This window comes from Heptranchias perlo, chromosome 7 (assembly GCF_035084215.1).
Source record: "Heptranchias perlo isolate sHepPer1 chromosome 7, sHepPer1.hap1, whole genome shotgun sequence".
In the NCBI taxonomy this organism is placed as follows: Eukaryota; Metazoa; Chordata; class Chondrichthyes; order Hexanchiformes; family Hexanchidae; genus Heptranchias; species Heptranchias perlo.
The window spans coordinates 36,598,150-36,611,429 of record NC_090331.1 but is presented as its reverse complement, the minus strand read 5'-3'; the positions used below and the strand labels follow the sequence as shown (position 1 = coordinate 36,611,429).

Sequence of the window (13,280 nt, the reverse complement as noted above, 5' to 3'; positions counted from 1 at the left end):
GTTTTGCATTTTGGCCAAGCTACATATGCACCCTGAACCACCCACTACTTCAAATGGGGGAAATTTCACCTCCCAATTCATTGTGTCAGATTTCTATCATCCTCTCCACCAATTTTCCTTGCTCTTTCACCATTTTGTTTCCAAAGGAAAATACTTAACCGAACATTCAAAGTTCTGCCACAAATCATCCAAGGTCATGTAATCCCTCAAGAGCACTCAGCTGGAAGCAAGACAGATCCCACCACATGGAATATGTAGAGCAGAAGAATTCTTAATCATTTTATTTTTGCCTTAGAAAGCTATAGAAGTTTTTTTGGTGTGTGTTTGGTGGAGGGGGGGGGGGGGGAAGGAAGAAGAGAAGGAATAGATCTATATTGTTGCCCAATTACAAGATAAGATCCTGAGGATATGAGAGGGCATTATATAAATGCAAGATTTTCTTTCTTTAAAAGGCCATTAAAAGTTTGAACACAACCTTGGTGTCAGATGTACAAAATGCAATGCCAGATGATTCTTCATACAACCATCAACTCAAAATTAATATGTAAAATACCTTCAGTTTTGGAGGATGTAGGTCAGTGGGTTGGCAAATTGGCTTTTCACCTCTTGGACTAGGATTCAAATCCAGCCCAGACTAAAAGGTTGAAAGTCTCTTCGCCCTGTTGGTTGAAAGTATCTTATGCAAAATAAGCAGTGGTCCTTGTTCCTCATGGCATAGATCCATCAACTGGACCAATCTCATGCAAAGATCAAGGGACAGAGCACTTTTTACAGTAATACATGATAGCACTTTACACAAGTTACAGACTCCAAAAAGTAACTACGTAAGAAAATGGACACTGGTACAATAAGAGTGCTCGTTTGCCTCAAATATTTGATGTGGAGATGCCGGTGATGGACTGGGGTTGACAATTGTAAACAATTTTACAACACCAAGTTATAGTCCAACAATTTTATTTGAAATTCACAAGCTTTCGGAGGCTTCCTCTTTCCAAGGTGAATGTTGTGGAAATATTTGAGGCAGAGTAGAGGAAGCTTTACAGTGCACCTAGCTATGCTTGACTTCAGTGCTTTATGTTGATACTGGGTCCTTCAAACAGGACAATATTCTAATTCCTGATTTTGAAAGCTGACTGAGTTTAAGTACTCAAACCAGAAGATTCAGTCAAAAGATAAAATTTAAAGCATGAAAACAAAAACCTCCAAGCTAGGTTGCAACTCACAAACATTCAAATAATCATTGTACATAAAGTGCAACTAGACGGCTGAACAAATGAAAGACATTTTCCCTTTTGCAAGGTTAAAGATTAAACTTTTGTTCAATTTGTTAAACAATACTAGAAGTATCAGGAAATCGGAGATACTCATTCTTGCTATTCTTAAGATATCTGTTAAAACAATTAGGACATTTCCTAGCATAAACAATGAAGCAACCTAAAGCAGGAAAAAATACAGTAAATAGTGAAAAATTGCATAACAGCAGATCTATACTGTACAGACTTTGCATGTGAACTGCAAGCCATTTCTTGATACACCCCCAAAACAGATCCACAAAGACAAGCTTAATACTTTTCTACAAATGTTACATTGTATTACTTTTAATTTTTTCATGAACCCAATTTGACAAATTCCCTCAATCAAATCAAAGATGGACATCAATACAGTATGTATTGAAAGATGGCAAGGAGTGATAAAGCTGTAATCTAATCACAATGTTTATTAAACAATCATATGCCACAACAGCAGAGTTCTGAATGTCAACTGTATCCTGTAATTAGATTACAGCAACTGTCTAATTCAGTTTCTGCTATCCCTTGTATAAATTAGAATTAGGCCAATGATACAAACCAGTCATTTAGTGTTTCTGATGCATTTTCTCATAAGGTAGATTTGATATAATCTGCCAAGAACTCCCAGACTCAGCTTCAGCCTGATGTTCAATATTATTCTTGCCTTTATTCCTACTGCAACGTACCTTAGTAGGAGTCCACAGAATGATTGAGGATTTCCCCAAGAAACAGCAACTTCAGTACCATCTTCAGCTGCTTCATCAATGACCTTCCCTCCACCATAACATCAGAAATGGGGATGTTCACTGACGATTGCACAGTGTTCAGTTCCATTCGCAACCCCTCAGATAATGAAGCAATTCGAGTCCACACGCAGCAAGACCTGGACAACATCCAGGCTTGGGCTCATTAGTGGCAAGTAACATTCGTGCCAGACAATGACCATCTCCAACAAGAGAGAGTCTGACCACCTCCCCTTGACATTCAACGGCATTACAATCGCCGAATCCCCCACCATCAACATCCTGGGGGTCACCATTGACCAGAAACTTAACTGGACCAGCCATATAAATACCATGGCTACAAGAGCAGGTCAGAGGCTGGGTATTCTGCAGCGAGTGACTCACCTCCTGACTCCCCAAAGCCTTTCCACCATCTGCCTGGATGAGTGCAGCTCCAGCAACACTCAAGAAGCTCAGCACCATCCAGGACAAAGCAGCCCGCTTGATTGGCACCCCATCCACCACACTAAACATTCACACCCTTCACCACCGGCGCACAGTGGCTGCAGTGTGTACCATCTACAGGATGCACTGCAGCAACTCGCCAAGGCTTCTTAAACAGCACCTCCCAAACCCACGACCTCTACCACCTAGAAGGACAAGAGCAGCAGGCACATGGGAACACCACCACCTACACGTTCCCCTCCAAGTCACACGCCATCCCGACTTGGAAATATATCGCCGTTCCTTCATCGCCGCTGGGTCAAAATCCTGGAACTCCCTTCCTAATATTACTGTGGGAGAACCTTCACCACACGGACTGCAGCGGCTCACCACCACCACCTTCTCCAGGGCAATAAATGCTGGCCTCGCCAGCGACGCCCACATCTCATGAACGAATGAAGAAGTTAGTTTAATAGTGTTTATACCTCATGGAAAAGAAAGATTTTAATTTAGATGAAAAGTGGTGTAACTAGCTACTAGCCAATATCCCCCCCCCACCCCCAGGTTTAGGATCCCTAGGATGCAAGCAGGACACCAATCCTGTAGACATTGCTGCATGTACCTGTCCTCTATATAGAGCAAGCAAATTAGTATCATCAGGAGTATGAGCAACACTCCAAATGCTTCAGATTCATTTCTCTCCCCCCCCATAAAATAAATTTGCAGGCAACTGCCTAGGTCTTCCTACTCCCATGGATAAAAAAAAATCATATTGGCCATAATCTCAGGAAAGGAGCCAATGCCTACAGACTACATAGATTCTGGAAGTTTACAGCAACATAATGAAACCTTCTTGCACATACTTAACAGCACCTTCTGTAGGGAGATTTCAGAAAAATAAATCATGATTACTTCCTATGCATCGCCCTTCAGCACACTAAAGCTGAACACAACCAGAATTCCAACAGGCAACAAACTTAGGTTCACTTTGCTCCCAGCCAAAATTGAAAGCTCATTTTAAAATACATACATTGCGCAGTAAACTTTTCACACCAACTATTTTTCTCTTTCCCTTTCTTAGACCTCCTGTACTTTTCCTAGTCTGTAGAAGGCAGACAAGTAAGCTTCTACTAGTTTTGAGGTCACAGGGTGGGGGGGGTTCATTTATATACTAGGAGAAACATCTCATACTAGATAATTATGTCAGTGGTGTCATTAAGATTTCTAATGATATGAAATGTAGGCACAAAGAATTTGTCCATAACTGCAGTGCAGGTATTTTAACAACCAGCAATACAATCAGATTGAGTCACATAATATTATTAGGTAGCAACAGCAGTTTGAAATTATTTAAATGTATAAAAAAGCTTATTTCCCAATATTAAACCATATTGTTTTTTTGATTTTCCTACAACATACTAATTACACTAAATAAGCCTAGTTGGATTGTACCATAAAAAGATCAAGTTTAAGGAGAACATTAAATCAGAATATTAAAATATTAAAACAGGAATAAAATGCAAACTAGAATGCTCAGTGCATTTAGAAAATGCAAACAGCTCAGAGGGTTAAATCAGCTAGGAAGTAGAGCGGAGAGTGAAAGGTCGCAAATGGTATAATAAACATATTGACATTACTTAAGAGTGCCGTGGCACTCCATTTTTTCAAATCCAAATTTAGACAGAAGCTGGGACAGTCTCCATTTAAAAAAAATAGAATTTAGTCACTGGACCTCAGACACCAGTAATTTTCTACCCAAAAAGTATGAAAATTCTGATACAGCACTGCAAACAAATGTACTTATGATTAATTTTTCTGTTCAAGCCACTTTTGGGAGATGCTGTCGTCAATTGTGATTGTTCCTCTGGATTATAATTCTGTAATCAACATCATAGGGTGACACTTGCAATGCCAAGTTCTAATCACATCTTAATTTAACTATTTAATCCCACAAAAGAAGTCACCTAGACGTACCCTGGTTTTCCATAAAAGTCGAGGTAATCAATGAAATGTTCAGTCATAACCCTGACCTGGCACATGTTACATTCCCATGTAGTACAATATACAACATGTTGTAAAGAATGAATCAGAAGCTCTATGAAGAAAGATGCATGCCTACCAAAACTCTGAAGTGATATGTCCAAGTTAGCTAGTAGGATCCCTGCTAAAAAGACAGCTAGCCTGCAGAAAAATCAGTGGCGTCTAAACTCGTGAAATCAATGGTAATTTTTGTGTTGACACCTTTTTTAAAAAATGTAAATTACCACTAAACTACTGTAAACCAGAGGTAAACTTCAGTTCTTATAATGCAATTGTACATACCTTGTTTCAATGAGGTATACTGTATAAATCTCCTGCATGTTCACTGCATTTTTTCCAGATCGTTTTTCTGCTTCTGACACACTAATCTCCATTTTCTTCAATAAGCAGTTGTCATGTTCAATTATCTTTACATTTAAAAAAGAGAGAAATTATTTAAATTGCAAACAAGAGATTTAAAATGACCATTTACCCGTGCATTTTCATCCCTTAGCACCATGCAGTAGCCAGACAAATATTCCCCAAACATTATGTACCCCAAGGTTTGGGTTAGAATAAACTTGAACACTCCCAAAATTAATTCACGATCAGCTATATTAAGCATTACAAGTTGAATATTTATTCTAATAGGCTACCCCCTCCCTCCTGCAAAAAAAAAGGGCAAGGGGAACACAAATCTTTAATATTAAAATTCTTATAGGGCACACTTATTGAAAACTGCTTTATAAACATTTCCTATGGGAATTCCAATGTTAAAATGTCACTTACTCATAATTTCAATGTTTATGTTTTCATTAAGCTGTCACACCACCAAGTGGCATTGTAGAGCCTTCCCACAACAAGAGGCACTACTACCTGCACTAAAGATACCCTGTTCCTCACCCTGGAGTTCAAAAAAAAAAATCAACTATTAGTAAAAATTTCTATCTCCTTATGGCCCCATTCAAATACCTCCCCTCCAGCCCCATTTCTTTCCAGTGTGCCCTGTTCTATTTGCAGCCTACTATACTTCATGATGTGGAGATGCCGGTGATGGACTGGGGTGGACAAATGTAAGGAATCTTACAACACCAGGTTATAGTCCAACAGTTTTATTTGAAAATCACAAGCTTTCGGAGGCTTTCTTCTTAGTCACCTGACGAAGGAGAAAGCCTCCGAAAGCTTGTGATTTTCAAATAGAACTGTTGGACTATAACCTGGTGTTGCAAGATTCCTTACTATACATCAGCCATTTCTGTTCCACTTTCATTTATCCAGCCGCAGACCAGAACTCGCCGACCCTCTCTCCGCTCTTACAGCGGAGGATTTCAGCCACCCAGTAGCCACTCTTGCTGCTCCCACCTCACCTATCCACCACATTCTTCCCAAATCTCCTTTTGCCATCACTCCCTGGTCAATCCTAGGCTACCTCTCAGCTGCTTTAGCCCAGTTACTGTTTCTCCTCTTCGCCCATACTCATGACTTTCTGCTGTCTCCTTTCTTTCCAATCCCAGGCTGTCGCTTGCCTCCATATTTTCTTAAATTTACATGAGTTTGGTTATCTTTGGTCTTCAGTTTAGGAAGTTTTTAGTATCTTAAAGAAGCCTGGGGAATTTGGTAGCTGTGGACAAAGAAAGGATAAATCCACTAAATATTTGGTCAATCTTTGAGACATTATGTTGGCATGTTACAGATATCAAGTGAGTAATGTTGCTTCAATATACTGTTTGTACTGAGTACTATTAATTTACTCACTGGCTATAAAATATAAACTTTATTGACCAGTTTGATAAGGGTGTAAATCCTTCTGCCTTCCAAAGTCAATGAAATCACATAGTGTCAGAGTACATGACAAGGGTACTGTGTGCAACATCTGGTTCTCACTACATTTACCGAGATAGTGGGCAGGAAAAGACACACTCTGGTTCATAAGGGATATAAGCTCTGATTACAGTGACCATGACACTGAATCCAAGGAGAAGATCAAATGTAAAAACCTAAACACACAACACCACCATTACAACAGATAATTAGGTTTTACTGTAATCTTCTGCCAGATTGCTAGGACATCCTTACAGACAGAATCACATCAAGTAATTCAGTTTCTTTCACTAGCTGCTCTATTATGCAATCACCTACTCACATCATACCACTTCCCATTCTCAATGTTCCTGCCATATTACATTTAAAAAAATAAACACCTGGCAGGGTTTAACACACTAATTCAAAGTTATGGTTCTGGTCAATCTTTGACTTATTGAGGCCAGCAGAACTATTCCACTGAATGACTATCTTGTATTTCAGTGTCTTTATCTAGAAGTACAATAGAGACATAATAGATATACATACACTCACATAGCAGCAAATGGGCACCATTGCCATGCAGCCTATACATTTTGCTTGCCTCTTCCAACATCTGTTCATTTTCATCAGGCCACTTTTAGGCTGTATTAAATTTCCAGTGTACTGCCAACAGCAAGCACATTAGCCACAAAGTGGCAATGTATGAAACGCTGCCCTCATGCTGCTTAAGGCAGTATACAACTAAGATATAGTTACAGTTTGCACCTCTGACAGCAGCAAAAACAGCAAGGCATTGCCCTATCCTTTTGGTCACATGCAGGTAGAGAAGCTGAAGTGGTCTTGCAGACTAGCTAGATATAGGGCAACAAATCAGTTTTGCTCTTGCTAGCCTGCACAGATCTTCCTCAGTCACTGGGACACAAACTCACAGATGCAGAGCTGTTTTAATATGGATTCAGTCACAACATAAACCACTTAATAAAATGACTTCTTTATTTTCTAGCACTGCTAGCAACACCAGCTTCAACCTATTCAACAGCATTGTGAAGGATGCCAGATTGTTACCTTCAGAAGTGTCAAGGCCCAACTTGAGGTGGTTTTGCCAGCAGCATCCTATCTAGTGATAAATATAACTAGAGCCTCTATATGCAGAGGCCATCATCTTTTCTGGTCCTAGCAGATACCATACCAAGCATCAGCAAAGTCCCATCCATGGAATGTTCCTGCCTCTCCAACCTTCAGGAAAGGCCCAGCAGCCACATATGAACTCACAAATCCAGACTTACAAACAAATATACACATATAGTTGCTTGTTTATTGCTCCAATACTGTGCAGTCCACATCTCAATGCAAATGTGTATTTACATTGCAACTTTAGTAACAATACAAAGCAGGTTCCACTTCACAACACAAGTTGTAATAAAAATCCAATGATAGTATCCAAACTGACTCCTGGACACTTTGCAAACCTACCAGCAACTAATTTAAATGCGCGGACAAAATACAAGCTGCCACTCACAACAAACATTTAAAACTGAAAAACTGCTGTGATGTGTCAATTATGTATTGCTTGAATCATACGATTAAACACACTGTTCCCAATAAAGAGGGATAGACGGCGTTGAAACTGCAAAATAAAACACTTTATAGGGACAGAGGAATTTTACTACAAACTGTTTCACTTTTGGATATTTACCGGGGGTTGAAACCAGTGATCAAGTCAGCTTAGTCTAAACAACCTGTGAGCAGAAATCGCCCTGAAATCTCCAGAGAACGCCAGGCCCGGGCGCATTCCTCCCGCACCTGGGACCTGGGACCCGGGACACAGCCGAGACTCGGTCTCCGGGAACTGCCCCCGGGTCTGGGGTGAGGCTGCGGCCCAGTGACCAGCGAGACGTCCATTACTAACCCCCGGTCCCTTAACTCCGAGGGCCCGAGCCTGAGGCCGGGCTGTTACCCTCAGCCCGCTCCGCCCCGCCCCCCGCTGCCCTGGTTATTACCGTGCTTTTGTTGCCAGAGATGTCGCTTATATCGAGGCCGGGCTCGGGCTCGGGCTGCGGCTCAACCTCAAGCACCGAACTCGGGTGACTCCCCACCAACACCTCGTCCTCATCCATCCCGACCCGATCTGCCATCATCCACCGCTCAACACTACGCAACCGCCGCAGTCAGCCAGCATTTAAAGGCACAGTGCACCCCTCGCACCCGTTCGGCATTTAAAGGCACAGTCCACCCTCTGCAACAGTTCGACACCATAGAATCACACAGCACAGAAGGAGACCATTCGGCCCTTTGTGCCTGTGTCGGCTCCTTGAAAGAGCTATCCAATTAGTTCCACTCTCCTGCTCTTTCCTCATAGCCCTACAAATGCCTGTCTTATATGAAGGTTTAGTTTCTTCAAGACTGGTTGAGATAAGGAGGATGTTCTCTGGTGTGAATGGCTTTATTGAGCTCTGCACTTGTGGAATTTCTAGGGTTTGGAAATAAAGAGGGGAATAGAAGTGGTGATGGGTGTTACTTAATTTAACAAATTATACTCAGATTCCCATATTTACAATTTTAGTGCAGTGTACTACTGTGACATGTGATGCCGATTTTTGATTTCTTTACGTGTAAGTCGCAGTGCCTGGTTATGTTCTGTTTTAAGTTTCTTTAGACACATATGGTTGAGGTCCCTTTATTACCATGCAGTAACCAGGGAGGTCGCCCGCACCGGCTACATTAGAGCAGTCAACATGCAGTAGTAACATTAATAGTCAAAGTATAAAAATTACAAACCTCAGACTGGAAGCAGTTAGTGAAGTCCACCTGAGATCACAAAATTAAACTCCCTGACCTAGTTCCTGGAAATCACATTTTGTGCATTTTACTTTTTTTTTATCATGTAGATTTATTTTGAGTACAGAAAAATAGACCTTTTTGAAAAGGACGAAAGAATAATATAGACTAGATATTGCAGCTGGTGATAACAGTGGATAAACATTTAACGTGTTCATTCAACATCCCTCTATCCATTATTTTAACAGAGTGTTAACCCATTTATTTCTATTGAAGCAACTCTTACTTACATTTTTAAAATCTCTATAACCCTTCCATGAGAAACAAGGCAGAATTATGATAGCCTCCAAAGTGCCAGATAATGCACCAAATAAAGTATCAAAAATCCTTCTGGTAGGCATGTCCCCCAATTTCTCTTAGAAAATAAATCTCACACCTTCGGCATTCACATCTCCCTTCAGTATTTTCTAAATTCACCAATGTTGCAAACTGCACTTTGTGTACTTTAGGATTTTTCCACTACAATAAAGGTGACCAAATGTTTTGTATATCTGCAATTTAAATTCTGACCTACCCAGGTCCCACTGGACTTTCAGTCCAGCCCCTCATTTTCATATTTTTAAGGCATATATTCAGGCAGTTTTGTTCTGGCACTGTGTCAGCCTTTATGAAGCTATTGGTCAGCTCCTGCTGGTTTTCTAGGTTGGCACATCTGGAACTCCAAGCTTTAATTTTACATTTGGCAACTTTCTTTGTAGTTTGCAGATAGATGTTCTGTTGCTCCCTGAACTGCAGTAAAAGGTTATATTCTAAGAACCACTCTTTCTGTTTGCTGATCTCTTTTAATTACTTCACTTGCAGGCAACTTTCTGGTGATGTTGTGGGTCAACAAAAATCTGAACAAAAAAACCAAAAAAAATGAGAAGACAATAAACAAACAAAAAAAGGCCTAAAATAATACATTACAAAAAAAGATTGTGTCCCTTTAAGAGTTTAACTACATACAACTTACCTTTAACTCCCAGTTTAAATGTGCAGATGCAAAGCTGGACAGGATGTAACACTAGATGGGACTTCTGCCTGAAGATTGGGAAATCTGGAGAAATTGCTGGAGGGTTTTATTTGCATGGAGGATGCATTCTAAATCAAACTCTCATACAAGCTGTGGAAGAGCAATATATAGAGGCATAAAGCACACAAGGGGATTCCAGTGAGATCATAGGAGGTACAATATCCCTGTCCCCATACATCATCAGATCTACCAGATTCTGCTGATTAGAAAATGTACCACACTGTGCTTAATTGTCATTCATACCTTATCCCCATCATTATACATTACATATGATCCACATTCATATACAGTTACCATTGCCATTGCACACTATACTTAATCTGTAGTCATACATATTAAATACTTTAATGAGATAAGATTTTCCCCTCATAAACTTAATTAAATATTATTAATGTGAGTTGATATGAAATCTCCAACTATTAAATGGATGATTATTGAATGATCCGTGTCCCATAAACTGATCCTAACTCGAAAGGATTCGCAGGGACATGAAGATGCACAGTCCCACCACATACATTTTTAAGATGGCTTTTTCCCCCAACTTCAGGATTAGCAATCCATTGATCATGCCAATACAAATATCCAGTGTGGAACCAGTGATTTTATTTCAGAATAAAATCTCTCTGTGTTAGGTTTAGGATAAGGATTAGATTTAGGGTTAGGTTTGTCTTAAATTTAGGGTTGGGGTTAGACTCAGTGTTAGGAATAGAATTAGATTTAGACTAGTATTAGAGATAAATTTAGGATTAAGGTGACTTTATCTTATTGAAGTGTAGAATTTATTTTGAGAGGAAAGATTCTGAGTAAGTTCTGAATGGATTCACCTTGGGGAAGTTCTATATTGGGATGAATTCACTGGATGTGGCTCTGTTACTCAGTGAATATATTGTGTGACACTGGCCACCAATACACACACTGGTCACAATGCAGTCAAGCTCTGTACTTACCCGTGTGGAGAAAACTGTGTGGCAAAGACATTTTAATGCAGAAAAGGTAAGATTTTGATTTGTTATCTTCACAAATCTTAAATTATATGGAGTGAGTGTTTATGTGTAAGACTGGCTGCAACTTATCAAATATGTACAAATCGAAAAGGGACATTGAGGATTTCTCAGTAAGATACTGAAGGAATAATTGCAAACATTGATTGAATTCAATAGGGATGAACTCTCACTGTAAAAAGTGGTAAATTTTAACAGTATAAAGCAATGAACTTTTACAGTAAAGCGTTATGAATTCTCATAGTAAAACTGCCTTCTAATCTTATAACTCTGAAGGGCTACTTTAACATACTGTAGTGACCAACCTCATAAATTGAGGGAAATGTTTTTCTCCTCGTTAAAGATTTATCCTCTATGATTAAAATTATTTCCTAAATGAACCAAAATGCATCCTTTTTATATAAAGTTCAAAAGGCTTCTGGGGTGCATGCTTCTGGGCCTTCTAGGAATACCTGCACCAGCATGTGCCATGGTAGTGAGCATGTAACATTTGTAAAGGAGTGTGTACAATTATAAATCTGCTGCCTATATCCTGGGTGAGATCCAAAGTAATCAGATTCTCATCCTAAATCACAAAGTAGCAAATGACACAGGCAGCCATCTTCTGATCATAAGGCCCTGTGGCAGTTACTGAAATGAAGAGTAATTTTGAACTTATATATTATACACTACTATTATATTCTCAGTGATTCATTTTGAGAATAAAGCCTACAAATTACTGATGGTGCTATTAATGGAGCTGCTAGCCATTCTGCTATTCTTGCCAATAGTAATTTCTAGACTTGGTTCTTAAAATTAATACTTTAATGCCAATGTTAAAATAACAGACAAAGGAATGTCATACAAACATGTTATTTGCTTATTATCTAGTCCTCATGACATTTTGTCAACCACTTTGTAAACCTCAATTTAAATGTTTAGAGTGCAGGATTGTCCCTCCCCATTTTCTACACATTAAAATTTTTACCCAGCACTCTCACCTCCAAATAAGAAGGTTGTAGATTCAAGTCTGACTCCAGAGACCTGAGCACATTATCTAGGCTCGCACCTTAGTACATAAGAACATAAGAAATAGGAGCAGGAGTAGGCCAATCGGCCCCTCGAGCCTGCTCCGCCATTCAATAAGATCATGGCTGATCTGATCCTAATCTCAAATCTAAATTCATGCCCAATTTCCTGCCCGCTCCCCATAACCCCTAATTCCCTTTACTTCTAGGAAACTGTCTATTTCTGTTTTAAATTTATTTAATGATGTAGCTTCCACAGCTTCCCGGGGCAGCAAATTCCACAGACCTACTACCCTCTGAGTGAAGAAGTTTCTCCTCATCTCAGTTTTGAAAGAGCAGCCCCTTATTCTAAGATTATGCCCCCCAGTTCTAGTTTCACCCATCCTTAGGAACATTCTTACCGCATCTACCCGATCAAGCCCCTGCACAATCTTATATGTTTCAATAAGATCGCCTCTCATTCTTCTGAACTCCAATGAGTAGAGTCCCAATCTACTCAACCTCTCCTCATATGTCCACCCCCTCATCCCCGGGATTAAGCGAGTGAACCTTCTTTGTACTGCCTCGAGAGCAAGTATGTCTTTTCTTAAGTATGGACACCAAAACTATATGCAGTGTTCCAGGTGCGGTCTCACCAATACCTTATATAACTGCAGCAATACCTCCCTGTTCTTATATTCTATCCCCCTAGCAATAAAAGCCAACATTCCGTTGGCCTTCTTGATCACCTGCTGCACCTGCATACTAACTTTTTGATTTTCTTGCACTAGGACCCCCAGATCCCTTTGTACTGCAGTACTTTCCAGTTTCTCGCCATTAAGATAATAACTTGCTCTCTGATTTTTCCTGTCAAAGTGCATAACCTCACATTTTCCAATATTGTATTGCATCTGCCAAATCTCCGCCCACTCACCCAGCCTGTACAGTACTGATGGTGTGCTGCACAGTAGAAGGTGCCCTCTTAGAATCATTGAATCATAGAAAGGTTACAGCACAGAAGGAGGCCTTTCGGCCCATCGAGTCCACACCGGCTCTATGCACGAGCAATCCAGCTAGTCCCACTCCCCCTCCCTATCCCCGTAGCCCTGCACATTTTTTCCTTTCAAGAACTTATCCAGTTCCCATATGAAAGCCATGATTGAATC

At 40.1% G+C, this 13,280-nt stretch overlaps 1 protein-coding gene across 1 annotated transcript in view; it reads right to left on the bottom strand.

Annotated features, from left to right (window-relative positions):
• snx4 (sorting nexin 4) overlaps positions 1-8,456 on the bottom strand; it is a 51,030-nt gene extending 42,574 nt beyond the window's left edge. The window contains exons 1-2 of the mRNA XM_067987316.1: positions 8,278-8,456; positions 4,778-4,902 (exon numbers count right to left, since the gene is read on the bottom strand). Of these exons, the coding sequence (XP_067843417.1) occupies positions 4,778-4,902; positions 8,278-8,415 (263 nt within the window). The 5' untranslated portion in view covers positions 8,416-8,456. The remainder of the gene's footprint in view (positions 1-4,777; positions 4,903-8,277) is intronic.
• Between the last annotated feature and the right edge of the window lie 4,824 nt (positions 8,457-13,280).